The 25,734-nt window shown below is 42.3% G+C and overlaps 1 protein-coding gene across 2 annotated transcripts in view; it reads left to right on the top strand.

The window, feature by feature from the left end:
• The first annotated feature begins 7,691 nt into the window (after positions 1–7,691).
• The window catches only part of MCC (MCC regulator of Wnt signaling pathway), a 356,867-nt gene continuing 338,824 nt past the window's right edge, over positions 7,692–25,734 (top strand). Inside the window, exon 1 of one of the 2 annotated variants that reach the window (XM_048849771.2) lies at positions 7,692–8,237. In XM_048849771.2, coding sequence (XP_048705728.1) covers positions 8,092–8,237 — 146 coding nt within the window. In that variant the 5' untranslated portion in view covers positions 7,692–8,091. The remainder of the gene's footprint in view (positions 8,238–25,734) is intronic. The other variant, XM_048849772.2, reaches the window with a different exon arrangement.

Here is a 25,734-nt window from a genome sequence, read left to right as displayed (position 1 = left end):
AGGGATTAATTCTTCTGGGAGTTTAAGACAGGAATTTATAAAATATCAATGAAAGAGAGAGAAGTTTGACTTACTTGAAGGACAGTATTTAAATATCACATTGTAAAGAGGAGACAGTGTTAGGGCACTAAACAGAAGTCACACCATAGATTTTTAGACTTTTTATAGATATGCTTGAAAATAAACATCTTGCAGCTAATAAATCATTCCCAAATAAGACATTCATCTGAAGTAGAGGAATCAGCTTTAAGATAACACAAAAGAGGTCTGCTCAGGCCTAATTTCTAATCTGGACCCAAGCCCACCCAACCTGGCCCTTCCCAGCTGAACCTGAGCCAGCCGTGCCATCTGTACCTCCTCCCCCTATGTTTGGTGCAGTGGTGGCCACCTGCTGCACTGTGTGAACTGCAAAGTGCGGTGCTTCAACTCATTAGCACACAATGTAGCAAGGTGGCAGTGGCTGGCAGGAAACAGCAGGGCATGCGTCTGCTACTGCACCAACCCCATGGGCAGAAGGAGAGCCGACCAGTTTTCCCACCCAACCTGAATCCAGTGCTTGTAGTCAGGTCCTGTCAGGTTTGGGTGAGGTTGCAAGGCTCTAACACAAAAAGCCACTAAATGCAGTATAATTCTGTGCTGCAAATTGCAATAAAGCCTGGATTATAGTTTTCATATGAAACTGGTTGCTTTTCCAGGTGCAGTGCAGTTAATAAGTTGGTTCAAATGTACAGTGAAACTCTGCAAGATGGCAAAGTAGGAATTCAATTCCAGTGCTAAAAGCAGGGAACTTAGGGCTAGGGTTTGCAACTCTTCCTCATGTTTGTGAGAACTTACTGACTTCAGTGGGACTACTTGTGTAAGTGCTCACTAACAGGAGGAATGGCATCTTATCCTCAGTCAGGTGAGAAGATATAGGTTTTTATAGGGTTAAGTGAACAACTATGGCTGACTCAGCCACTCTGTCATTCTAATTTGTTCAAAACTGGAGATAGACACATTTATTTTGACTAATATTAAACCCACTGAAACATTGTGAGTTTAAAAAAGTGTGTCTCAAACTCAATGTTATTGATTGTGCTTTCCATTGGGAAGAGTAAATACATAAAAGGAACAGGGTGAAACAATCATTAAAAACACAAGGGAAAAATTAACCAGTGAGGACCATAACAAAGAGAGACCATTAAAAAAAAGGGGGAAAGGTGGAGTTGAGAAAAATTCTAATCAAAATATAAATTATATATATATATATATATATACATACACACACACACACTATATATATAGGCCACCCACTTGTTTCTAAGGGGTTGTTCTTTCTCCAATATATAGATCAGGCCTCTCATCAGCTAGAAGAAGCTCATCTCCTTGCAGGCATTTGCCAGAGGATGTCTAGGGGATATTTATATGAATATAGGAAGTGCTATACAGCATTAGACCAACAGTCCATCCTATCTGGCATTCTGTCTCCACTGGCGGTCAAAACCAGATGCTCAACAGGAAGATATAAGAAATAGAACATTCTGGACAACCCATAGACAACATATTTTTCTAACCCCAGCAATTTGTATTTCTCTTATGCTCTAAAGCATGATGATTTATATCCCTCATGCATTTTTAATTCTATCTCATACATTTTCTCATTATTCCAAAGTCAAAGTCTCTTTTGAAACAGGGACTTTTGAAATTACTACTTCCTTGTTTTAATTGCCAATCTGTAAAATTAATTAACGTTTGTAAGGTGCTTAGACATGAGCTGTTAAAGTTCATAGATAGTCTGCAGGTAAAGTGGTAAGTGGATCAATGAAAGCCACTCCTCTTCCCTCCCTGCTTGTTCCCTGTGAGTGGATAAATGGAAAGAAGACTTGATGCTATCTGCTATCGCAGGAGCAGAGCGAAAGTCAGTAGAGAACATGTAAAAGAGAAAGAAAGCAGAGAATAGCAAAGTTAAGTAAATGGACAGAACAAAGGAAAAACTATGCATACTGTGTCAAAACATGGTGTGAGGAATCATCAGGGGCTGGGGCAACCACTGATACATCCCAAAGTGGCTCCAACAACAGCAACAAAAAAGGTGAGAAGTACTGGTCTATAATGTTTTGTGCACTACAGCAACAGAAGCCCATTTTTCATCAGCTGTTGAACATCTCCCATGATAATTTCATAATGTCACATGATGCTGGAATCCATTTTAAATCTGGTACTTTTCCATATAGAAGGAGCGGGTTGGGACCCAGAGAGACAAAGGATTCCTGCCTTGTGCCAAAAGGGGGTGGAGCAGAACAAAGGGGCAGCCAGTCATGAGAAAAACCCCTAGTTACCACCTGAAATGGCTGCTGGAACTAAAAAGGACTGTACCAGGGGAAAGGATTGGGCCCAGACGAGGTAGGAATCTAGTCTGTAAAAGAAGCTTATCAGAATATCTCTGAGGATAAGATATTACCTGTAATCAGTTTCTTAAGGTATTAGGCTTAGAGTTGCATGTTTTTGCTTGGTGACTTACTTTGTTCTGTCTGTTGTTACTTGAAACCACTTAAATCCTACTTTTTATACTTAATAAAATGACTTTTGTTTATTAATAGACTCAGAGTAAGTGATTAATACCTGGGGGCGCAAACAGCTGTGCATATCTCTCTATCAGTATTATAGAGGGCGGACAATTTATGAATTTATCCTGTATAAGCTTCATACAGAGTAAAATGGATTTATTTGGGGTTTGGATCCCATTGGGAACTAGGTGTCTGAGTGCTGGAGAGGTAACCTGCTGAGCTGTTTTTGGTTAAAGTCTGCAGCTTTCGGAGCATGGGACAGATCCTGGGTCTGCGTTGCAGCAGGCTAGTGTGGCTGGCTCAACAAGACAGGGTTCTGGAGTCCCAAGCTGGCAGGGAAAATGGGCTCAGAGGTAATTCAGCACATCAGGTGACAGTCCCAAGGGGATCTCTGTGACCGAACCTGTCACGCTGTCCAGGTCCACTCTTGGTCCCCTTTGCCTTGTGTTTCACGCACTTTAGGGTAATTCAGAGTCCAGTCCAAAAGACAGGAAAAACAAAGTCTAGTAGCCTGTGCCAGACCCTCACCCCCCGTCCGAGACATTTCATTTTTGACCTCTTTCAGTCTGGAACTCTGCCCTTCTCCTGTTGGTCTGGAGAAGAGTTAGGGGAACCCGGGCCTACAGTCTCCTCTGGGTTCCAGCCCAGGGACCCTGTTTTAGACAGGTAAGGATTGTTCCTTCAATCACACACTGCTTCCTTGTGCTATGATCTTTCCTTGTTGTCAGCTCCTTCTCCGGGTCTGAATGCCATTATTCTCATATGGATTTGTGGCTCCATGCAGCTTCTTTCCAGGTCTGAACCACATCCCCCAAAAACTGCAGACTTAACTGAAAACAGCTTAAGAAGTGCTCCTGTCTCTAGCACCCAGATACCCAGTTCCCAATGGGATCCAAACCCCAAATAAATCTGTTTTACTCTCTATAAAGCGTATACAGGGTAAACTCATAAATTGTCTGCCGTCTATAACACTGATAGAGAGATATGCACAGCTGTTTGCTCCCCCAGGAATTAATTACTTACTCTGGGTCAATTAATAAGCAAAAAGTGATTTTATTAAGTATAAAAAGGATTTACGTGGTTCCAAGTAATAACAGACAGAACAAAGTAAATTACCAAGCAAAATAAAACAAAACCATGCACGTCTAAGCCTAATACAGTAGGAAACTAAATGCAGGTAAATCTCACCCTCAGAGATGTTCCAATAAGCTTCTTTCACAGACTAGACTCCTTCTTAGTCTGGGTCCAGCAATCACTCACACCCCTGTAGTTACTGTCCCTTTTTCCAGTTTCTTTCAGGCATCTCTTTGGGGTGGAGAGGCTTTTGAGCCAGCTGAAGAGAAAATGGAGGGATTTCCAGGGCCTTTTATATTATTTCTCTTGTGGGCAGAAACCCCTCTGTTCTTCTGTGCAAAATCACTGCAACAAGATGGAGTCTGTAGCCACCTGGGCAAGTCACATGTCTATGAATGATTCAGTTTTTTGCAGGCTGAGGCTATTGTTTACATGTTAATTTGAATGTTCCCAGGAAAGCTCAGATGTGGATTAGCATCTCCCAAAGTCCATTGTCAGTTAAGTGTTTCTTGATTGGGTACTTACTGAGAATAGTCCTTTCTCAAGAAGCTGACCAAATGCTTCACTGAGGCTACTTAGAATCAAACAAATACATAGCCAATATTCATAACTTCAAATACAAAAATGATACACACATACACATAGCATAATCATAACCAGCAAACTACAACCTTTCCATGGACACTCCACTTGGCCTCCTCTGTACAAGGACTGGTGCAACCATAAGACCCTGGTTGCAACAATGATCTATACAGTCACAGTTTATGTCAATAACATCACACATTCCTATAAGACTAATACCTATTTTGAGCAAAACTAAAAATACATGTGAACTGGTCTGGTCTCCAGCTATGAGTTTGTCAGTTCTTAGTGAATGCCTGCAGTCTGGGCAACAGCTGGCATCTAGTTTGTTAGCATCACAGTTCAGGCAGTTTCTCATTCAGTCTCCTTAAGGCAGGAGTCCCCCAGCTCTCCTCCATGGATCTGAACTTGTAACTTGGTCTCTCTCTTACAAATAATTTTTTGTTTACAGTTCCACATCCCCTATACTATATCACTCTTCTCTATGTATTTCTAACAATTGCTTGTGTCTCGACTATGTTTGGGGTTTAGCTTTTCAGTATATAGCACTTGTCTACGGCTTTGCTACTTCTTGGGTTCGACGATCAGCAGGAATCTTGACCTTCAGATGAAACTAATAGAGAAGCAGAAAAGCAACTAAGAATTTCAGACTATTACAGAGATGTGCATGGAATAGCACAAACTATTGACTAAGGTGAAGATGCAAATCTATGAGACTTGTGTGCCATCATCCCTGCTTTATTGTGCAGAAACATGGACTATATATGCTAGGCACATCAGGAGACTGAATAGCTTCCACATGAAATGCCTGAATAAGATTCTGAAAATAAAGTGGGAAGACAAAATACCAAAACGCAGAGATGCTGGAGTGCACAGGACTGACGCATTTAGAAACCACTATTAATAAGAAGAGTTTGTGATGGCTCGGTCATGTCAGGGAAGAGACCATATCCCCAAGAATAATTTGTACATAGAGATTTGGGATGGCTCTAGAAAGCAGAGTCCCCCTTTATGGCAGTACGTGTGCAAAAATGGTGTGAAGTCATTTAACATCAATGTAGGGAGAGCGTACAAAATCCCGTCCAATTTGGAGGGAATATCTGGCACTGCTCCTAGAGGAGAGAAGGTCAAAGGAGCAACACAGAGTTGCTGACACTCTGCAGGACTTGAAATTCCCTTCTTTGTCGATGCCTAGGATCTCACAGGGTTGGAATGCTGCATTCTGCCCTCAAAACCAGTCCCACATGAGGTGACAATTAGTTAAAATCTCCATGAAGTCAACCTGCCATTTCTCCCAGTGGTTTGGACCAAGGAAATTTGACAAAAAACCTGCAGCACATAGTTAACATTTCACATGCATGGAGAGTGAAAATTAAAAGCTTCCACAGCAACTGTAACTTGGCCACATTACACATCGTGACATTACTCAGTAAATATTCCATATTTAAGACAGCAGGTTTTTCCTTCTGAGCATCCATTTAAGCCTAACATTCAATTGGTCAAGTTACAGTTGCTGCTGAAAATATAACTTTTTGAATTTTTGACTTAGTCTTTAAAAAGACAAGCCCAGAAAGATCCAGCGATGATGACTTTGTTTCTTTGTGTTTAGCATATAATTTGCATCTTCTTCTTGGGCTTCTTCGTTCCTGTAAAATATGAAATTACCAGGTATTTTAGTCTTTACAAAAGTAAATACTAACTATATTATGACTGTGACAATAATGTGAGAAGTACAACTGTGCAGAATTTGCCAGACTACAGCCATACCATCCAAGTATATACCGTCTTCAGGTATGGTCTCATTTGTTGGAGGTGCTTGAGTAGGTATCTTTCAAAATGTACTGGATTCTGTTCACAGATAGGACCTCTGATGTTGGGAGCCACAGGATGCAAACAAAAGGGAGCCTCTGAGTGCTGCAATGCTATTGCCCCTCCATCCCCTTTGACTTGCCAGGTACTGAGAAGGCAAAACAGTAAGAAATGGGGAACAGCTGCTATCAAGTAGACTGGAATCTGGTTAACAAATGCAGCTAAAGAGTGAGGGTGATGATGCTCTCAGCTACTTGCCAACAGCCATTTGCAACCTCTCCACAGAAGGATCAAGCAGTTCATAGGAAACTATCACTTGTCTATCACCAAAATATCACCTAAAAGATCAGGGAACTCCAAGTGAGTACATGTAGTAAATGGGAATGATTAGACACAAGTGGGAAATTTTGGAGAGTGAAAGTTCATAACACCCCTCGGAAGTGCTCCATCTCACTAGTTTTCTCTCTTGTTTAAACGGACACTGTTAATTTAGAACTCACATTTTCTTATTTTTGTATAGGACACCTCAGATTACTATGACTGAAAAACACAGAGGAAAAATGTTTCTATTTTCCCTCCCTTTCCTTACTTTGTGGATTGCTCTTTGTGTATAGTCACTTTATCTATTTCCCCTGTAAAATCAGCTGAAACCACATTTTCAGGAGTCAGAGTAGCAGCCGTGTTAGTCTGTAGCCACAAAAAGAAAAGGAGGTCTTGTGGCACCTAAGTGAGCTGTAGCTCACGAAAGCTTATGCTCAAATATATTTGTTAGTCTCTAAGGTGCCACAAGTCCTCCTTCTCTATTTTCAGGAGTGTTCACTAGTTTTTTGTTCATGTTTTTGGCAGCCTAACTTGAGACACTTGGGACCTGATTTTCAGAGGTTCTGAGTAAATGCAATTCCTAGAGCCCTGTGTTTTCTGCAAATGTAAACTACCACAAAACACCAACAGAAAACAAAAAACTTACCCCACAGCAGGTTTCAGAGTAACAGCCATGTTAGTCTGTATTCGCAAAAAAAAGGAGTACTTGCTTAGTACTAATTGGTTAGTCTCCAAGGTGCCACAAGTACTCCTTTTCTTTTTACCCCACAGCAGCAGCTCCTGTCCCATAGGGCTGGGCCTGGCTCCCCACTTCAGATGTTGTGATTTGGCACATGAGTGCCACTCAGATTAGCCCATGCATTCCTCACTCAAATTTTGCCTGCCTCTCTCTCCATCCCCTGGTCACAACGGAAGTGTGGCTAGGCCAAACGTGAGCAGCACTGTGACCCTGTGCCTCAGGTTGCAAAGCCCGGAGTGTGGAGCCAGCCGCCCAGCTCGGTAAGAATGGAGCCACCACTGCAGGATGAGTGCTAGGCAGGCTCCCATCTTTGGGGCAGGACTCGACCATGATCAAATGAAACGCTCCCCCAAAACCTCAAAAAATGATTAAAAAAAACCAAAACCCAAACCCATTTACTTCGAACCCCAGAGCCTGCACCCCCAGCCCAGAGCCCCCTCCCACAGCCTGAACACCTCACCCCAACCCTCTGCCCCAGCTCTGAGCCCCTCCCACACCCCTAACACCTCATCCCCAGCTGCCTTGGGTTGCTGGCATCAAGGCTCAAGGGTGCGGCTGTCGCTCCGCTTCCCCCCGAACCGCCCGGGCCTTGTTTCACTGGGCCGGGTCCCGCGGCGGGCGCTCCGGACAGGGCCAGGTAGAGCAGCCGCCGCCGCAGCAGCAGCGCCGCCCCGGACAGGCAGCCCTGCAAGGCGCCCAGTACAGCAGCGGCCGCGGCTCCTGCGCATTCCTCCCCCTCGCGAACGCGCCTGAGCCCAGCTGCAGCCGCTGGAAAGTGCGAGCCGGCCCGTCGCGCGCTCCCCTGGCGCCTTCCAGGCCAGAACGCGAATCCGGGGCTCGGGAGTCGCCGCGCTCGTGCGCGAGGAGGCTGAACGCCCGGGTTCTCCAACCCCTGGCTGGCCTTGCGCCGCCGCTCGCGAGCCGCGCTGTGCAGGCAGGGCGGGGAGGGCTCGCGCGGGCTGAGGGTCCCAAGCACCGCGGGTTGCGCTGCCTGCTCCTCCTCCTCTTGAGCAGAGCCGCATGATGGCGGCAGCTGCGGCCGTGGTGGAGGTGAGCGTCAGCAGCACCGGGAGCAGCAGCAGCGACACGTCCAGCACCGGCGAGGAGGAGCGGATGAGGCGCCTCTTCCAGACCTGCGATGGCGATGGGGACGGTTACATCAGCAGGTAACAGCCGCAAGGGCAGGAAGGGCTTGGACAGCTGGGCTCAGGGATTCTCCTCTTCGCCCCCCCAAAAGTGGCATCGCAAGTTCTCAGCAAGTTTCTCGGGAGAGTTTGCAGTAGTTTGCAATCAGCAGCATTGTGCATGGGAGCTGTCTCTCCCTGTGCAATAGGGGCAGGCTGGACTGGACCGTCCTTTCTCAGCTCAGTTTGCGGGACCTTCTTGTGGGGCTAGTAGTTTGTTAGTCTTTCGTTTGGGTGGTTCTGGACATCATGTTGAGTGATTCTTCTCTCTTGCAATAACTTCCTGAAGATGGTGGTAAGAAGAGATCGAGCCCTTTTTAGCACTGAAGTAGATCGGAGCCCCTTTCGTTTCTGCAGGAGCAAGAGTCTGCTCTGAGGGCAGGATGCTTGCACTGTCCTGCTACTATGGGCAGCAGCCAGGGAGGTGAATTCACATGAACTCCTAGAAGTTAGAGATGTACAAGTCTAGCTTGTACATCTCTAGTCCCATCCACTCAATCATTCTGCCAGTGCATGGTTGTTCCTAAGTAACAGGGTACATGATGATGCTCCACTAGTATTCAAACTTTACAGCACAACATTTGGATAATCATTTCCCTCAGGTCTACAGCATGAGAATATCAGCTATGAAGGTATAGCAGGCATTTTCTTCTGAAATGTTGAGTCTGATTTAGTGTTCTGTTCCAATTTTCTGTGTTGGGATAGTGAAATTGATTCACAGTGTCTTGCTTCCTATGTCGATGACCATCCTTTCCATTGGAATAGCAGGGATTAGCTGAAAGTTTAGTACATCAGTGCTAACAAATGGATATTTAGGAATCAAGGTGGGTTTTGTACACACAGCATATAGTTGCTAATTGCCTGGGGCCAACATTGTTTTATAATATTTTAACAGGTTTGATTTTTATTAATATTTCTGTTAACACAGACAAGGTAACTTCCAAGTGACTCACAAAGATTAAACCACAGATGTCTTCTTTACTCTAAGGAGTCTGATGGCACCTTAAAGACTAACAGATTTATTTGTTATTCTTCAAGGTGCCACTGGACTCCTTGTTGTTTTTGTGGATACAGGCTAACACAGCTACCTCTCTGATTCTTTACTCTAACATGTTAGACAAGTGGTGTATGGTAAACTTACAAAATTGTTGTAACTTAAAAATTCCTTTGCTCTTCAAGCATATAGTTTTGGCTGTGTCTTTCTTGAGACCCTGTTCTTGCAACTCTGTGTGCATGGGTGGACTCTTGTACCCACACAAAATCAATTTAAGGATCAGATAAGATCTTCATGGCAGTGATGATGGGCTTTAACTATGTTGTGTACAGCACTGAGCATGTTGTTGGAAATACATATCACACTTCTATATGTTCCTACATCGGTAGTTAGCAGCAGTCTGTTTTAAGTAGGAGAGGACTAGTGGCAGGGTGTTTTCTGTAAGGGGCCTTTAAATTTTTTTAATAAGCTTTTAGAATCAGGATAGGATTTTCAAAGGTGGTGGGGACCTGCAGCTCCAAATTAATTAAGTAGGAGCTGCAGGTGCTCTGCACTTTTGAAGAGTTGGGATGTGAGAGAAAGTTATTAGTCTAGGCTAGGAGCTCCTCTGAAACCGAAGAACATGAGGCTGAACAGAGGCCAAGTAAGCTATAATTCTCAACACAGTTTGAGATTAGACAATTGTTGAGAATCTCAAATACTGTGCATCAGTAAATAATGGGACTTTATATCTGTAGGTTAGTTTAAAAAGAGTCATCTTACATTAGTCATTTTGCCATTTTATTCTTATCTAATAGACATCCTGAGTATTTTTTCAACCAAGGGGCTATTTTATCAGTGGTTATTCTGAAATGAAAATACTGGAAATGTACCCTTTTATATATACCAGTTTGTCAAGTCCAGTAAAGATGATATGTTCCTTTTCGTGTATATGCCATATTAATAGACATTATTTTGCCTGTCAGAAAATTTGAAATACTTGTTTACAATATATGTTGCCTGATTATAATCTGCTATCTCATCTATACCCTTACTACTTTTTTTTCTGATTATGTATACTGAAGTGGGATTTAATCAAATACTGTAGTTAGTGTACATAAAACTTGCTAATGGAATGTTAATATATTGCTTTATGTGGACAATTAGGGGACACTAATGAACCACCAAACCAGACTGCTGTATTTTAAATTAAACTTTCCTCCTATTCATCACAAAAGCTGGGAAACAGTTTTAATTAAAGAGAAACAAAAATTACATCATGAAGCAATTGAATGTAACATGAAAGAGAGAACTATAAAAAAAATAAAACTTTTAAAGCTGTAATCTTTTCAGAAATATAGAATCACATTGAACACAGCAACAGCTAAATGGAAATGTTGAAAAGGAGACCAAATTGGTGTTCTTTACAGAACCTCTCTCCCCCTTTGAAGATCTAGAAAATAGCTCTCTAAGTTTAGGATCATCAGCCTTTCAAGATGATTGGTGAAAAGGATGATAGCTTAATTTGTAATAGACCGACTTCAAAAATGTTAAATGAAAGTGCATTTCTAGGCCATTCATGAGAGAATCAGTGAATTGTATGTTACAGTCATAGCTCATTCTAAATCTCACCCAAGAGCTATGAGGGTTGAGCTTCTAAAATTCTAAGAACTGGAGTAGGAGGGGCACTGGACTACATCAGGAAACAAATATAGCACAAAAGAGAGTGGTTGAAAGCCAGAGAGGAGGTATTAGGACCATTGTTGATGGTTGTTAACTTACTTTAGGATGGGGAGTGTACTTTCAAGTGAGCAGTGGTATGGCCTGGATCCAAAAGCAATAACATAGATATCTATCTTCTCTTAAACTTCATATTTTTAGGAGGATGAACAAGGTATCTTTGGCATCATCTGGAGTCATCTGATTTTCTTGACCCCTATCAATTAGGTTTTAGTCCTGGGCACATGGCACAGATAGATACTATATTTATTTCCTTGGACACTGATCTTGGAAATGGAAGGCATCCCTCTCTTGGCATTGCATACTATCTGATCTTTTCCACTAATATACTTTATGGCAAATTGTGTATGCAGGAGTGGGTTTGGCTAGTGGTTCTCAGACATTTTCATAGTGTGTGCCATCTGCAGAGAGGTTGTCTCTCAGACATTTCCTTCACACTCACAATAACACAACATCCATGTGGCACTCTGTAGCAATTGTTTACATGGAAAAATAACATTAGGAAAGTGTTTGGTATTTTATCTCCTTTTAATGTAATAAGTGTTTTGTCCTTTTTGCAATGTTAATTGCACTGTCTGCTTTTGCTCTTAATTTAATCTTATCCTCCTATCTATACTTTCCCTTTTGCTGCTGCTTCTTTCTATCCATATAGTTCAGTCATGGTCCTCTTTCCCTCTGCCCTCCTGGACATGCTGCCTGGCTTCCCATTCTCTCTTGCCTTACTTCCCTGGACTTTTCTTTGCTTCCTTTGCCCACTGGTGACTCTGGTTCCTGAGAGGTTTCAGAGGAACAGCCGTGTTAGTCTGTATTCGCAAAAAGAAAAGGAGTACTTGTGGCACCTTAGAGACTAACCAATTTATTTGAGCATGAGCTTTCGAATTCCTGTTTCCTTGCCTTTTCTCCTGAAGCTCTAGTAGAGGCAGGTCCCTTCATTGCTCCTTTTACAGGCCTGCAGTTCAGCTTTGTAATAAAGATTGTAGACATCTGTTAGAAGCAGCTAGAAACAAAGAAGCAAAGCTCTCTCTGGGCCACTGGTGGTCACAAAGTGCAGTTTCAGAACTGTTAGACTTTTTCTCTTTTGAGCGTCCGTTTTTGAGAAGTTTTAATTTATTTTAAATGTAACAAAGATCTCCCCCTCCCCCCTTTTTGCAGCTGTTGTTCAGTATAGTTTATAACAATTGAAAATACGCACACAATAGCCATTCCATTGGCAGCCCTGAAGTTTATTCAGTCTTTTGCTTGCTTACTAAATGCCTCCAGAAGAGCATTTGTAAGGTTGCTGCTTGGTTTTAGAACTCCTCTGAAACTTCAGAGATCTTGTGGGAGAAAAAAATCTATATTCTTGCAGTACAGGCAGGCGGTTTTCTGTTGCATGCATCTTTATGAAGTGTATCACATGGGGAGATGAGCTATTTGCATTTCTGATGAAGTTATATGGAGTCTCAGCTGTGGAAACTCTATGTTGTCCATTAAACTGAAAATGTCTCTAAATATTATCAGGGAAGTAGAGGCACATATGGAGATAAAGGGCACCTCCTGAGAGAACAGTTAATTGCCAGTCTCTGAATAGTTAAGATGACATTTTAAAATGATTGATAAAGGCATAATCGCTAACTGTGCCATTGATTATTGATGACTGAGACTAGGAAGAAATCAAAAAATGAGGTGAAGAATTTTAGGAGTTCATCTATATGAGTTGTGTTCTTTAGCAACTTAAACCCATTTTACTTCAGTTCAGCAATGTTTACAAACTAAAAAAAGTATAAACAAAATGCCTCAATTTTCACTTGGCCAGCATGTTCTATTTACTTCTATTGTGTTCACTTTTTCAATGGAGGACGAGTACATAGGACCCTTTTGGGAGCTCAGCAATAATGATATTACTTTGTGAATATTGTTTATGCAGGACATTTTTAGGACCCAGTCCTGCCTTTGTTAAAGTCAGTGGGAGCTTTTGTGATTCGCCTCATTGGAAGCAGGATTCAGGCCTTAAGGGTTGTTCATATAAAGACTCTATTTTTACTTATTTCTACCCTGTTAACTGAATTATATTTATTAATAAGGATCTGTTAGTTGAATAATACACAGGTGTAACAGTTTTAGTTTTGCTTTTATTAGTTTTTGAGAGGCTTTAAAAACATTACAGATGTGAAACTGTAGCGTATTAAACATCTCTTCTGAATCACAGAGTCAGCTCATTGGTGAGGAGCTGTAGTCTATTGTTTCTTTTATAAGGTCAAGATATGTGGCACTTGTGACTGTTGATGAGGAAAGTGAGAACGCTGTTCAGTTTTCACAGGTGGTGAAGTAGATTGATGGTTCCTTTTGAAACTTGATGGCCATGTAGTTTTATTAGTGTTCTGGGGGTGGGGTGAGGAAGTGAGAGGCGAGCTGAGGGGGGGGGGGTGAGGAGGCGAGCGGTGGGTGCATGGGGTGTGTGTGTGAGGAGGTGAGCAGCAGGGGGGTGGGGGTGGTGAGGAGACAAGTGGTGTGGCAGGGGCAGGGCCTGCTGGAGGAGTAAGGAGGTGAATGGTGAGCTAGCAGCAGGGTAATGAGGCGGGCAGGGGGGTCTGGCTGTGAGCGGGGAAGTGAAGAGGTGGGCAGGGGGGTCTGGCTGAGAGCGGAGGAGCAAGAAGGTGAGTGGTGAGCTACCAGCGAGTGGGAGTTCTCGCGGTGGGCTGGGAGGTGTCTGTGGCAGGCGAGTGAAGAGGCGAGCGGCAGGTGGGGGAGTGAGGAGGGATATAGGAGGCGAGTGGTGGGTGGGAGAGTGAGGAGGGATACAGGAGGCAGGTGGGGGATGAGGAGGTGAGCGGCGGGTGCATGGGCAGTGGATGGAGCCCCCCCCTTTGGGGAGGCTAGCCCCCAACTCCACCTCTTCTGCCCGCGCTCCCTCCCCCCGGCAGCTGGAGCCCCGAGACCCCCTGCACCTGGAGCCACAAGCTGTGGCATGAGGAGCCCCGGGCTGGCCTAAGCCTTGAGTCCATTCCCCCGCCACCTGCCCGGAGGAGCCCCGGGCCAGCTGAAGCCCGGAGCGCCCCCACCTGCCCGGAGGAACCCCGGGCCGGCTGAAGCCGCAGCTATGCATCCTCTCCCCTCCCCAGACCCAACCCCAGATATATTTTTCATTATTATTTGGAGTTCTATTATGTCAAAGCATTTTTAAATTTACTTCAGAATTGTTATACGGACAACCACTTTTACCAAAAAAGCAAAAGAAACAATAATAAAAAAGACAAGAATGGGCAAAGCACCTTATTTGTGTTTCTATTCTGTTAGGTCCAGTAAAGAATAGAGATAACTGTGCATGAGTTTTATTATTAAGTCTTAAAAAAATACCCCAAAACCTTTCATAAATAAATTACAATGATTTGGATGTATATGTGTGCTTATTTAATTAGCTTACTTAATTAGCTTTAGGAAAAATAAATAATTTTAGGAAAAGTGTCAGTGCGGCCACCAGCATCTTGAGGAAGGGGTACAACACCTGGATGTCATTCCAAAAAGAATCTTCAGTACCAAACACTTGAGGGTTCAGATTACAGGCCACAGTCCCCCATTTCTTGCTCAGCGTTGTGTTGAAGGTTTTGAACACTTTTTCATTTCTTGTGTTCCGGGGTGGGAAGGACTTCCAGAAACACCTGGCTTTTCTCACCATATGTTTCTCCTTCAGCTTTTGTGCTCAGCTGAGCTGAGATTTTGGTTGTCAGGATCCAATAAACGCCTGTTATTGGCAAATGCGTTGTCAGGAGTCGGAGAAAGCTCCAGTGTTTTTGGTGTGTCACACAGTGATTCCAAGTTTTCAACAATCAACGTTACCTTGGTGGGCAGAATCTAGCGGTCATTTTGTTTTTTTGCCAGTCTCTTCAGAGTTTCTGCTTTAGAACCAACAAACTCAGAATGATCTAGGAGATGCATTAGGACACTCCACACGTTATTTACATGACAGGCAGCGAAATACAAACTCATCCACTGATGTGGCACAACAGGGGTAGTTTAATTGGCAGCTGGCACTATGTAAAACAAAGCCTTCAACTTGTTTGCATGCTTGAAAATGGCCCCGAATCCAATGATGCAAGATTTCATGTCTTTCATTTCTTCTGTGGCAGTAAGTGCTGACAGTGCAATGTTAATCAGATGAGCAGGACAGGTAATACATACCAGTTCTGGTTTCTGATTGCATTTAATCTCCTGTGCAAACTTAGCCATGAAAGAAGCAGAATCTGTTAATTGTGGCCACATTTTCCCAAATTAGTTGATACATCTCAAGCATGTCAGTTATTGCTGTGTCGATAAAATGGCTGTCAGCAGAAGGGATGAATGTCACATCAGCACAAAACAATGTGGGTTTATTCACTTTGAAATCAAAAAATGAAAACAAAAGGCCCAGAATTGGATGATCCAAGCTTCAGGAGACTTGTCAAAAATGAGGTTAGACAACACATTTCCATCAATTCATTCCATCAGTTTAGATACTAAAACATCTTATGAGTGAGGTTGTCTGCATTAGGAAAAGTTTAGTTGCTGGACAGTGTTATGTCACAAAGTTGCCAATAGGCCCCTCTGCAATTGACAGTGGTTGTCTGGCAAAACAAAGAGCACACACAAATTCATTGACACAGTTGTGCTGTGTCCTCTCTTTCATTATAGCCCTGGTGGAAGCGCCTGATATTGACTGTTAATCCTGAAGGTCACTTTCTTCTTTAAGCTTCTTGTGTCACTTGCTTTCAACATTCTCCTTTATTCTGTCAGCGCGAGCACTGACCTCAGTGCTCCAGTACTGGCAGCTCAATGCATCCTCTTCATTTTCATCTTTACTTTTCTTGAAAATGTCTAAGCACTGATTTCCTTGTTGGTATTCGGGCATAGATTTGCCTTCTCACCCCATGTTTACCTTTTTACCTGATCTATCCGTAACCCCCAAGGAGATTACCTAGGTTCCTGGGGCTCTGTGTGCTCGTAGTTCAGGGAGAGGCAGCTGTCCCTGGTAGGAAGAGGGAGCCAAGGGCAGACGCGGAGTCTGCTAGGCAACCCAGAGGAGGAGGAGAGAGACTATGTAGAACAGCAAAGGGCCCCTGTTGGTTGAGGAAGGATTGCAGGCATGCCTGCTCAGAAGAGGGAGCAGAGTGAAGTGATTGATAAGGAAAAGCCTGGGAAGAAGAGCTAGCCTCAGGGCCGGCTCCAGGCACCAGTGAACCAAGCAGGTGCCTGGGACAACAAATGTAAAGGGGAGGCAGGACGTCGGGCTCTGGGGCGGCAATCCATCCTCGGCGACGGCGGGAATTTGGCGGCCGCTCCGTCACAGTGCGTTTCACACTCAGCGGCAATTTGGCGGCAAGGACACAACTCTTCTTTGGTCGGCAGCAGCAATTTGGTGGTCGCACCATCACTCTGTCTCCGTGTTCGGCGGGCAGGATTCCGCCTCCCTGTTCAGTGGCAAGTTTTTTTTTTTTTTTTTTTTTGCTGCTTGGGACGGCAAAAACGCTGGAGCCGGCCCTGGCTAGCCTGACCAGTAGGGAGTGAGGAACCCTCCCTGGGAGCCTTGGATGGGGGAGAAGCCATTTTGGGGGTAGTCTGGAGCCAGCCACAGAAAGGGCAGGACTGGTTGTGTGGGGATCCAGAAGAAGCCAGGCCTGCCCATCCAAATCCTTAAGGAGATGGGCACTAAAGGAAGTAACCAGGTGAATAGAGGGCAATATATATCTTTATCTGTGGAGGATTGATTGTTTAAATTCAGTGCCATACAAAATGGACGCACAGAAATAGGCAGGCAGCATCTCCGTGTGAGCCGATCATAGTGCGATATTAACGTTGTTTGATTTTTTCCAACCTCCACCATGTAGGTGTTCTGTGTTTTACATTGTGGAATGGTTTCAATCTCAGAGTTGCAGGACACAAAAACCATGTAAAGCTTTAGGGTTTAACAAAAATAAGTACCTGAAAATACACTGAGTGGATTGATAAATGGGTGTAAATCAGTAAAAACTGAACTCCTTTAATAAAAATATCTGGTAATTTATCAGTGAAAATCAGTAAAAACTGAAAACGTAGAAAGCTAGTCATCCTGTAAGGTAGACAAACACAGAGATTAAGAAACTTGCTTATCTGATACCTAGTTGGTACAGGTCATTAAAACACATGTTGAAAGAGAGCTTCCTTTGACAGTGATTCTCAGAAGGAGCTCCTTAGGAAACTTGTCTGACTTGTCACATTACCTGAATGGAATTAATAGTTATGTAGACCTGTGAACACTGACTGGCTGTACCATCAGAGTGACACTTCCATATTTAATGGGCTATAGTAGTCCTGCCTCTCCGATTCATCCTGTGTCTGAGTGCCCATAAGCACTTGGGAACTCTGCAAAGTCTGTAGTTGTGGACCACATGCACCGTTTTTAAAAAATCTCATTTAAGGGGATGTTGTGAACTTTTAAAAAAAGTTTTATCTTAACACGCATTTCCTAATTTTTTAGTGTCTGGTTTTTTTTAACTTGTATATTAATTTTAATACATATTTACAATTTAGTTATAGCTTAATAACATTTTTATCATGGAATAAAGAATTAGGGTGAAATCCTACCTGCCCTGAAGTCAGTGGGAGTTTGTCAATGACTTCAGTGGAGCCAGAACTGTAAACAGTATAGTCAGGCAAGTAAACAGGATTGTCAGGTTTGAAAAAGTGCACCAGACAGTTACTGGCTGGAAGCCTAAACCTCCTTGCCGGAGAGAGAGATTAAATTTGAGGGTTGGTGGCTCCCACAAGTGGTGTAATAAATCCAGTTTCTTTCTCACCCCATGCAACTGGGAAGGTGAGGAGGGCTGGGATTTCTGCTAGGGTGGTGTCTCTAGTTTTTTCTTTTTTCTTTTTTTCTTTGCTCCATCTCTCATAATAGCTTCTTTGATACATTTAAAAATAATCTTTTTCCAGTTGCTGGAAGAAAGACACAGCTCTCTCCTGTCCAGAGCCTCCTCTCTGTTGGCAAGAGGAGGGTCTCCATTACAGTACTCCTAGGACTCTAGAGCCTCCAAAGGAATTTTAATTTTAACCTGTCTTCGTTACCAGGCAAATTATTTGTAGCACTGGTTCAAGGAGATCTATTGCTGATCGTAGTTTCCAGCAAGGTGTACATTTCTATAGATTTTCCTAGCCAACCATTTTTCTTTTTGTAACTGGCACCTCTCCACAGAGGCTTGTCTCTTATGGTGTTGTCTTGCATTCAGTCCTTGACCTCTCTTCTGTCCATCTATATTAGTCTGGTTGGTCATCTTTTTAAATTTAGACGTTAGTATAATTTCTGTGCAGATAATAGAACCCAAAACTCTTCCCTGTTTTGGCTCTCTATTTTCTGACTGTTACAGTTTCATTAGATCATGTCTCTGCCATAACTTTATTCACTGTATACATAACTGGTATTCTAGTACTTGGTCTGCTTGGTGAGAACCCTTCAGTCAATATTCTGTCACCATCTGTTGTCTTCTCAAATTTTATATTCACTCTTACTGTCAGGAAGCCCTAAACTCTCTTGCCTCTTGCATTTTGGAGTTCTGTAAATCTGCTTGTATAATAGCCTTTTTTAAAAATACTGTCTACATAATACGCTTTCTTAACCCCTTTCTTTGCTGAAACCTTTATTTCTGCATTCATCTCCCCTCATACTGACTGCAGTAATTTCTCCTTATTTGCTTTCTAGGTCTGTCAAAGGATTACAAACAATAATTGCAGTATTTTAAAAAAAGTTGCAGAGTCCTGTGCCACAGGACTCTTTGCTGCTTTTACAGATCCAGACTAACACGGCGACCCCTCTGATACTTAAAAAAAGTTGTGATTAATCGCAGTTTAAACGCACTGTTAAACCATAATAGAATACAAAGTGTACTGAGCTCATGCGATATTATTGTTTTTATTATAAATATTTGCACTGTAAAAAAGATGATAGTATTTTTCAATTCACCTAATGCAAGTACTGTAGTTAAATCTCTTTATTGTGAAAGTGCAACTTACAAATGTAGAATTTTTTTTTTGTACATAACTGCACTCAGAACCAAAACAATGTAAAACTTTAGAGACTACAAGTCGAAACATGAAGGGGCATACGAATGCTTACATATCTGGCATGTAAATACCTTGCAATGTGGGCTACAACAGTGCCATGCAAAATTTTGTTCTCACTTTCAGGTGATGTAAATAAGAAGCGGGCAGCATTATCTCCTGTAAATGTAAACAGACTTGATTGTCTCAGTGATTGGCTGAACAAGAAGTAGGACTGAGTGGACTTGTATGAGGTGAATTGAAAAATACCATTTTTTGTTTTTTACAATGTAAATATCTGTAGTAAAAATAAAATAAAGTGAGCACTGAACGCTTTGTACAGGACCTCCTCACTTAACGTTGTAGTTATGTTCCTGAAAAATGCAACTTTAAGCGAAACGATGTTAAGCGAATCCAATTTCCCCATAAGACTTAATGTAAAGGGGGAGGGGTTAGGTTCCAGGGAAAATATATTCTTATACTGCGTGTGTGTGTGTATATGTATATATATACATATATATACACACACACACACACACGCAGTATAAGTTTTAAACAAACAATTTAATACTGGTACACAGCAATGATTATTGTGAAGCTTGATTGAGGTGGTGAAGTCAGGGGGTGGGATATTTCCCAGGGAATGACATACTGCTAAATTATGAACTAGCCCTCAAGGGTTAACTCACTGTTGTTAATGTAGCCTCACACTCTACAAGGCAGAAGGAATGAAGGGAGGGGAGACAGCATAGCAGACAGAGACACGTGTGTGTGTGTGTGTGTGTGTGCGTGTGTGAGAGAGAGATGTGCATTTCCCCTTTAAGTATGATGATCCCTAAGTACACTGCCTTGTTCATTAGATCAGCAAGCTGAGACCCACCTCAGCTGCTGCCTCCGGGACTGTCGTGTGTCCCCCCTGCTCTATGGAAGATGGGGTAAGTTGGGTGCAGGAGCGGGGATGGGGGGGGACACCCTGACATTAGCCCCTCTCTTCCTCCCTGCACAGCAAGCAGGAGGTTCAGGGAGCAGCTCCAAGGCAGAGGGCAGGAGCAGCACATGGCAGTGCGGGAGGGACAGCTGAACTGCCAGCAATTGATAGCCTGCTGGGCAGTTGCTGCACAGGGAATTTAGGGGAGCGGGGAGCTGATGGGGGGCTGCCGGTCCACCATGGTTTCAAGCTCCCACCAGCTAGCTGCAACGGGCTGCTCTTCCTGCAAGCAGTGGACAAAGCAGGCGGCTGCCAAACTACATGAGAAGGGAGCATTGCACAACTTTAAATGAGCATGTTCCCTAATTGATCAGCAATGTAACAATGAAACAACCTTAACCGGGACGACTTTAAGTGAGGAGTTCCTGTACTGTGTGTTCTAACTGAAATCAATATATTTGAAAATGTAGAAAAACATCCCAAAATATTTATAATAAATTCAAATTGGTATTCTGTTATTGTTCAATGGTGCTATTAAAACTGCGATTAATCACAGCTTTTTAAAATCTCGTTAATTTGTTTTGTGTAATTGCATGCATTAACTTTGATTAATTGAGAGCCCTAATGCTTATTGTAAGCTCCACTTCCTTGTACTTCTTTTGTCTAAATTTGGTGGTCCTTTTCATCCCTGCTGTTCTGATGTGCTTTATATGTAGTTGAACATACAGATGAATACTGAACGTGAATCGTTCTTTTGTCAACTTGAATGATACAATGCAATTTTTTTTTAAATGGCTACTCTTGATAATGTACTTCAAATATTGTTGTTGATTAAGAGAAGAACAGAAATATCCGTTAAAAGCATGAAACCACAACTTTAATGAAATGGTCCAAATTCATCTGTGTAATTTCTTTGGTTTGTGGAATCAGTATTCCAGGGATAAATTTGGTCATTGGGTTGAAGCTATTTGTGGTACTTGAGATTCAAATTTGTGTTTTGTCTAGCATCACAATATACCATGTCAAATTGACATCAAGTTACAGTTTTGGAAGATAATTAAATGACTCATGTCCTTGTAGTCCACTGGAAAAAAATTGAAAAAGTATTTATTACTTTAATTTGGGTTTCATGCTTTCATTCATGTAAATTCATGTACGTTGAACTTGATCTATTTAGAGGACTGTTGATTTTACTAAGAATTTCTGTAGGTGGAAGAAGTATTGTCTTGTAATTTAAACCCCAGAACTGACCTGCCTGCAGTTGTTTAAACAAACTGATGAGGATTGTACTCCTGATTCTAATAACTGGTGAATATTTAAATAAAATAATCTTCCAAGGTGTGTGTGTGTGTGTGTGTGTTTGTATGTGTTTAGCCGTTCTTGTTGTGTAGAAGCTATAATATTTTATCCTTTGTTGCCAGCAGAGGAGCAAAGGGCTAAGCACACTTGAGTAGAAATGCAGACCCAGTTTGCAATAAAGAGCGCTAGGTCAGAAGGCTCCTTCCTTAAATTCTCATTTTATGTAATGTACTCCTGTATGCTGGAATTAGCAAAATAAAATAACTCTCCAGTGCCAGTGAGAGCAGTCAAGTAGGCTGCATCTATGCTAACGAAAATGGGGCCAGCAGCTCCATCAGTGGTAGGAAGAAGGGAAGCTGTAGAGGAGACAAGATTTATGTTGTCTCTATTGTTTCTGTTATTCCCTTCCTCAGTTTTTGGCCATTGTCCAGCAGCTTGGTATATTTAAGTGGGTAGCTGTTCCTAGTGCTGCTTGATGGATTGCTGCGAGGAGGATTCCCATGAGAGAGACAGTGTCAGGGTTCCCTCCCCACTCTGAACTCTAGGGTACAGATGTGGGGACCCACATGAAAGACCCCCTAAGCTTATTTCTACGAGCTTAGGTTAAAAACTTCCCCAAGGCACAAATCCTTCCTTGTCCTTGGACGAGTACTGCTGCCACCACCAAGTGAGTTAGACAAAGATTCAGGAAAGGTACCACTTGGAGTTCCTGTTTCCCCAAAATATTCCCCCAAGCCCCTTCACCCCCTTTCCTGGGGAGGCTTGAGAATAATCTGCCAACCAGATAGGTAAACAAGGTGAGCACAGACCAGACCCTTGGGTTTTTAGGACACAAAAAACCAATCAGATTCTTAAAAAACAGAACTTTATTATAAAGAAAAAAAGTAAAAGAAGCACCTCTGTAAAATCAGGATAGAACATAATTTTACAGGGTAGTAAGACTTAAAACACAGAGGATTCCCCCCTAAGCAAAACTTCAAAGTTACAAAAAAACAGGGATAAACCTCCCTCTTAGCACAGGGAAAATTCACAAGCTAAACAAAAGATAATCTAACACATTCTTTGCTATTACATCTAATATTACAGAAATAGTAAGTATCATTTCAGTAGGAGCTGGATTACTTGCTTGGTCTCTCTCTGTCTCGGAGAGAACACACAAGCCCAAAACAAAAACCTTCCCCCACAGATTTGAAAGTATCTTCTCCCCTTATTGGTCCTTTTGGTCAGGTGCCAACCAGGATGTCTGAGCTCCTTAACCCTTTACAGGTAAAGGAGGGATTTTATGCTACCCTTAGCTCTAGGTTTATGACAGACAGTTAGATCTCTTCCTTAAAGACTTCATGGTTCACCAGTGTAGCGATTGCAGACTTTGTGTATGAACACTGATTTCTTGTGTGTAAGCCTCTGTATAGAACTCTTTTCTCTTCTTTCTCTCTTTCTTTCTCTCTCTCTCCCCCCCCCCCCCTTTGAACCATCCTTTAGAATGTGGAAGTTCATTTCGTTTCTGTAGTATTAAATGTACAGTTGCATTTTTTAAAGGTACTTTAATCAAACTGCCATGACATGCTCTCAGTGCAGCATAGACCTAATATTATATGAGAGAGACAAGGTGGGTGAGGTAATATTTTTAATTGGACCACCTTATGCTGGAAGTTACAAGCTTTTGAGCTTCGCAGAGCTCTGGGGAAGGAAACCCATTTCTGAGCTAAATACAAGTTAACATGCGTTAACATTTTATGCTTAACAATATGTCCCAACTTGCATTTAGCTCAGACACTCTCATATCTTGGGACCAACATGGGTACACCACCACTGCAAACTTCTATAATATGATTCAGTTATTGTTCTTTCATGGACTAGAAGGGGCAGAGGAAACATGTATGAAAGCAGCTCTATACTATAAGGTTAAAATAATGCTTCCCCTTGCAATAAACCCAAGAACACAGGCTTTGCAAATGGATCTAAGAGAGCCTGAAGAAGGAATTCTTCTCCCGGAAATCATCAGCTGGTTGCACAGCTACTATGCTTCTTCAGTTGTAGCTTTTATTGATTCCTTTGAGACAACTGTGACCTGTTTCCAAGGCATCCACCATCTGCACTAAGTTGCTATTTAGTCCAAAGCATGGAACACAATGATTAAAAGAATGATCATTTGGCTGCATTTTGCTGCAGCTGAGTTAGAGACTGATGAAGCCTGAGGTAGGGGACATCTTTAGGGGATCAAGACAAACACATATGTGAGCATGTTATAGGTTGTTACTGAAGGCTTTGCAAAAGCTGGAGGGTGTTTGGGGCTTTGCAAAAGCTGGAGGGTGCTGTGCTGGAACTTACAGCAATAAAAGAAAATCCTGGCTCTGTCTGTAATCTTATTAATATAGATGGCGGATTTGAAGGCAATATTTCTGGGTCCTGGTGGTGGGGAGGAGCGTAAGGTGCAGAAAAAGTTCAGATTTATATCTTCTTAGCTTCCATTGAATGTACAGGTGCCAAATATACCAGGGGATAACAGCAATGAACATTCATATGGTTTTAGTGCTTTTCATTCAATACAGTGATCTAGTGACGTCAAAAAATAGTCAATTATGGCACTGTATGAATTAACAATCTGCTGGAGAGTGCCTTACCTCAGTGACTGCCTCTAAAATTACACTAAAATATCATCGGATCCACAGCATGCACATGCATGTTTAACAAAGCTTTTAATTTTCAGGCTCTTCTGTCTTTCAGGATATACTGCAGTTGGTGGTAGAACATGGGTTTTCCATAATAAATTTAATCATAACAACAGTTTATATTTAATCATATAAACTGTGAAACACAAGTGCTTCTTCTAACCCTTTCAGGCTATTCTCTATTGACTGGAAGGGCGACCAGGAACAAAACCTGCGAGTGAACACTGTCACACGGAGTACTCAAAAGGAGGCAGCACTAGTGAAAAACCAAGTGAGAACCAGACACAATGCAAACAAGAGAATAATAAAAACAAACAGACTCTGTAGTATTCATCTAAAATAGAACAAGCAGAATGCAGAAAATTTCCTTTAGACAATCGCAGTAGCAACAACATTTCATTTTAATTTACTTCAGAGAATGAGGCCTCAGCCTGAAAACTGGGACAACCATATTTTGTGAACAGTCAACCAAGTTTGAAGATTTAATTGTCTGTAGACCAGTGATCAGAATTATTTTATTTTTTTTGCCTTGATTGCCGTGGTGTCTGATTGAATATTCAAATGCCTTTCTGAGCATGGTATTGGTCTGGTAGTCTTGTAGCCCCTGTTACTTGTCTCAGATTTCAAGAACAACATGGGCCCAGCAGTCAATGATAACAATTCTGCCCCCAGAGTAGTACTGTACCCAATGATCTTCATCTTGAAGTAGCTTGCAGACCTTGAAATAGCTGGGGGACATGATCCACGCACTAGGCTGATTTTGTTCTCTGGCCATCTTTTAAGTACTGTTAGATCACACTCACTCCTCTCTCCTGGGCCACCTGAGAGTTTGGCAATTATTTTTCAAGAGCTTTAGCAGAAATGTATCTGTCTGAGCAAAAATCAAACTTGACCATTCATTCTCACTTCCATGTGTACCATATGCCATGGGAACAGCTGCAGTTCCCAAGGAGCTATGGTAGTTTGATCGGGTCTCTCTTAATCCTGTTGCCTCCTTAGAAGGCTTTTTGAAGTCTCCCACAATCTGCGTATGGTTTTTCAGAAAGCCTTTCACAAGGTCCCACTTAAGCAAAGTAAGCAGTTATGGGATAAGAGGGAAGGTCATCTCATGGATCAGTAACTGATTAAAAGATAGGAAACAAAAGGTAGGAGCACATAGTCAATTTTCACAATGAAAAGTGGTAAATTGCAGGGTCCCCAGGGATCTGTATTGCGACCAGTGCAGTTCATCATATTCATAAATGGTCTGGAAAAGGGGGTAAACTGAGGTGGCAAAGTTTGCAGATAATACTAAATTACTCAAGATTGTTAAGTCCAAAGCTGACTGCGAAGAGTTACAAAGTGATCTCACTGAACAGGGTGACTGGGCACACAATGGCAGATGAAATTCAGTGTTGATAGGTGAAAAGTAATGCACTTTGGAAAATATAATCCCAAATATACATACAAAATGTTGGAGTCTAGTTGATACTAGTCAAGAAATAGATCTTGGAGTTTTCGTGGATGGTTCTTTGAATACATCTGCTCAGTGTGCCGCAGCAGTCAAAAAAGCTAACAATGTTAGGAACCATTAGGAAAGGAATAGAAAATAAGACAGAAAATAACATAAATCCATGGTATACCCATACCTTGAATAATGTGTGCAGTTCTGGTTGCTCCATCTCAAAGAAGATATATTAGAATTGGAAAAGGTACAGAGAAAGGCAACAAAAATGACTAATGATGTGGAACAGCTTTAATATGAAGAGACATTAAAAAGACTGGGACTGTTCAGCTTTGAAAAGAGATGACCTAAGGGTGGAATATAATAGAGGTCTATCAAATCATGAATGGTGTGGAGAA

Source organism: Caretta caretta, chromosome 5 (genome assembly GCF_965140235.1).
Source record: "Caretta caretta isolate rCarCar2 chromosome 5, rCarCar1.hap1, whole genome shotgun sequence".
Lineage (NCBI taxonomy): Eukaryota > Metazoa > Chordata > Testudines > Cheloniidae > Caretta > Caretta caretta.
The sequence above is the reverse complement of the archived record's forward strand: the minus strand, read 5'-3'. Positions and strand labels throughout refer to the sequence as shown.